The sequence below is a fragment of the Trypanosoma cruzi genome, genomic scaffold (genome assembly GCF_000209065.1).
Source record: "Trypanosoma cruzi strain CL Brener 1047053517163 genomic scaffold, whole genome shotgun sequence".
NCBI classification, from domain to species: Eukaryota; Euglenozoa; class Kinetoplastea; order Trypanosomatida; family Trypanosomatidae; genus Trypanosoma; species Trypanosoma cruzi.
This window is the reverse complement of record NW_001849555.1, coordinates 137,833-141,526: the sequence shown is the minus strand read 5'-3', so window position 1 is coordinate 141,526 and position 3,694 is coordinate 137,833. Positions and strand designations below refer to the sequence as shown.

The following is a 3,694-nucleotide window of genomic DNA, read 5'->3' as shown; positions in this document are numbered from 1 at the left end:
TTTAAATGCCAAATAGATGGATATGCCACACTATAAAAGTAGTCACTTTCTGTGCGGTGAAGCGTCTCGCGTGTGGGATCGCGTGCTGCGGAAAATTGGTCCACCAACTCTGTAATCTGCATAAAGGCTCTTTCCTGCACCCGATTGCGTCGACGTTCCAGCCGACTGCGTATAAGAAGCATTTGAGACTGAATCATAAATGGTGCGGGTGCGGGGTCGACAAGTAGTCGTTCCACATATGTTTGCATGTGATGCTGCGTTAGCCCATGATACGGATTGGTGTTACGGATGTCGAGGCAGAGAGCAAGAATGATTGCCTTGTCGACAGGATGCAGTGATTGCAGTGGGGGTGCTGGACTCTCTGGGGTCTCGCGCGGTCGATCAAGCAGATCATGGCCATCCTTTTCGCCCATAACAACCCGCGGCGCATCCGTCACTAATTGCGGCGTAAATGGCAACGCACTCTGCGCATTCATGACCATCTGCACAAGCTGATGTCCCTGCCACCGTGTACGCACGCCCATCATGGCACTCTCAGAGACGGAAAGTCCACTTTTTCGGACAGCCCGCCAGAACGTTTCTGCAGCAATATCGCGTCGGTGATAATAATTATGCACATGGCCCACCTCGAGGAGATGTTCAACACTGAGATTCTCATCCGGAAGAGACAGCGCAGCATCCACACAAGCGGAAAGGTGAAGAAACACAGAATGTGCACGATGCTGCAACACAAGTTGGTGACGCATATGAACTCGTAGACGCCATACGGAATAATATGGCACAAGCGGTTGCTTCGTACCCCGCACTTTGCTACAGACAACGGCCAAGACACACAACAGAAGGCCACCCAGTCGAAGAAACGGGTGTGGCATCTCACCATCACTCACAAGCAGCCGCTGCACACACCGCTCATGAGGCACATCAGCCATAGTGAAGCGCTGCAGCACAGAAGCCAGCCGCTCCCGCTCCGTCGGTACCAACTCACCACTGAAGTTTTCAGCATTAAAGAGTCGCAGTGCAAACTCAATCGCCGGAATGACCTCTTTTTCAAGTTCCAACTGTCCCCTGTGTAATTCTCTTTGCTGCAAATAATCCTCCACAATCTGGAAATATGCGTTAGCGATAGTAGAAGCATCATCCATGGACATTGTAACACGGCCATCCTGCACGTACCTCTCGTCAATAACAACAGTCGGCAGCAGAAGCAGCAGTTCAGGAATGCTCTGCTGCATTGCGTTTTGCAGATGAATGCCGTTGACAATAACTCTCAACTACCGTAATCTTGCATTCGTTGGAATCATTGTTGTTGTTGCGCGGCCACATAAAATGGAAGCCACAAGAAACAAAGAAAAAGAAGAAAAAATAAAAAATGAAAAGAGTGCAGTAAATCACAAGAATTAACCGTCCATTCTTCCCCAGCGTCACGCACATAAACAGGGGAAAAAAAAAGGGGGGGGGGGGGGCATTGCAGTTTTTAAAAAAGTACGTTAGATGCAAACATCATTGCCCCCCTTCACCTCCCAAATGTCGTCAAAGTGCATGCAAGACAAGTTCCACCTTTAAATTTCAGAAACGACGGGCCATTCAATCGCCACAAGAAACAAGACGCTAGCCGTAAATGGCTATAAATGACATCCCTCGCAACCATATACAATGCAATAAGAAAGTAAAAAAAAAAAAAAGGTGGTGCATCCTCCCCCCAGTGATAGCTCAACAAAGTCCAATGACGCTAACGACGGCAGAATTCTTGTGTGTATGTTCAGTCTTCCTGGTGGATAACACTGACACTGTTTGTTTCCCTCCCCGCCACCATGGGCTAGGAATCTGCTCGTGTTCCCCCAACACCGCCTCTGCTTCGCGCCACTAACATCCTCCGCATGACTGCTCCATTACCCGCCACACAACTAGGGTGCACTGCCACAGTAAAAAAATGGTGGCGGCGGTGTCTACGATGAAGCCCTTACCCGCCCCCTAGTGGAAGAGAACGGCAACGGCAACCACCACGGCGCCAAGCACTCTCCATGTCATCGTCATTATCATCCGCATCATCATTCTCTGTATCCTCTTCTGTCTTTGTCGTTGTGATTTGTTTTTGCTTCTTTTTCTTTGAGAGAAACTTCTTGCGGTGGCAGTGCCATCCGAAAAGGCATGGAGAGCAGTTTTTCCCCTTGAGACCACGCCCCGTGCTGTGTTCAAACAGCCACAACGGTTACCTTTCCGCCAGGCACAACGCATTCAATTGCGGCGACGACAGCGCATTCAGTGGGGGGTGCCACCCAGATTCCTAAAGAACCACATTCCACCAACAAACACACCAATGCGCCTTGGTAGCACGGCAGAATATGCGTCAAAGTCAAGAAGTGGTGGAGATGTAAGATGCCTCTTTTCCACCCTGAGAGTTACGTCGCCACATTTCATATCCCCGCTTTCTTTGCTTCATTGCTCAAACCAAACACATATGGGCCTCAAGGGCATGTGCCTTACACTGGCAAAGCGCCCCTCTCCGTTGCGGCTTAACGTCCCCAATAAGTGAAAATGTTACGTGTCTGTCGTTGGGCGAAGTCAAAAGCCGCTGCAATTTCCTCCGCTCTTCGAGCATATTTGCGCACGGCACAAAAACAAAGAAAATGCAGATATATATATATAAACAAGCATAATAATAATCCCCTTAGCGGCTGCATTTACAAAATACCGCCCCGCCAACGACGACTCCCTCTAGTCTTCTGCTCCTCTCAAAAGCGTGTCACCATGACTGCGTTGGCCTCTCTTGTGTGAACTTCCCACCAATACTCACTGTGCGTGTTGTTGTTGTTGTTGAGCAAATACGACGTGCCAGACTTCCTCCTCCCCCCCCCCCGCTCCACTTCACACTCACACACTCAGAATCACAGACATTGCCTTCACTCGGTATGGCGCAAAAAAAAAAAAGAGAGACCCGCAATTGGGTTTGGAAGACAATAAATACCTCAAAAGAAGCATATAAAAAAATAAATAAATAAATAAAAAGTACATGTCCCCTCCATGTCCCCCCTCCCCATGCACTTCTACCGTCGTCGAAAAACCACACAGCAAAATGTTCAAACCACTGCCATTCTGCTTTATTCTTCACCTTCCTTCTCTTCTTTTCCTTTTTTTATTTTTTCTTTTTTTAGATTTGCCTCTTTTCTTCCACGCTTTGCGTCATAATTCTTTTGTTTGGGGTACCGACCCGTGGGCTCCATTAAGTGCAACTCGTGACATCACACGCCGTTGATTCAGCAGCGATCGGTCACCGCCAGATGGCCCTTTGAAAAACCGTTGAGAAAAAAAAAACAGTCAAATGAATGCTTACGATCTTGGCCACACACACACACACACACCCTCTCCTGCTCCCTCCATCCCTCCCTTCGCCTACAACTCCTTGTGGGTCCTTGAAATATCTCCGGCCCCACACCTCACATGTCGTTCCCGTGAATGTGATATGTCGCATAGTTCCCACCAATATGATCGCAGCAGACGCAATTAAGCTCAATTTTCCCTCGCCTCATCGTGGTGAAACGGTAAAAGACGTCGTGCAGACGTTGCTTCAGCGCCGGAACGCGATCCTCATGCCGCTCCAATTCCTCGGATGTACTCGTGTACGTCACCCCCTCCGGCTCGTAGTCGCCTCGCGGTGAGTGCATCCCCAAACGTGTGCCAAACGACAAACGACGAA

General features: G+C 49.1%; 2 protein-coding genes across 2 annotated transcripts, besides 3 other annotated features; both read right to left on the bottom strand.

Moving 5' to 3' along the window:
- Window positions 1-1,232, bottom strand: Tc00.1047053509175.18 (hypothetical protein, conserved; the record flags this gene model as incomplete). Its single annotated transcript, XM_798001.1, has 1 exon — window positions 1-1,232. A coding segment is annotated over one exon (1,232 nt), but the record flags the coding sequence as incomplete, so codon positions are not given.
- Window positions 1-3,694: a sequence feature (heterozygous, non-Esmeraldo-like haplotype).
- Window positions 2,980-3,004: a microsatellite.
- Window positions 3,092-3,168: a sequence feature (A-rich).
- Window positions 3,435-3,694, bottom strand: Tc00.1047053509175.9 (hypothetical protein, conserved; the record flags this gene model as incomplete). Its single annotated transcript, XM_798002.1, has 1 exon — window positions 3,435-3,694. A coding segment is annotated over one exon (260 nt), but the record flags the coding sequence as incomplete, so codon positions are not given.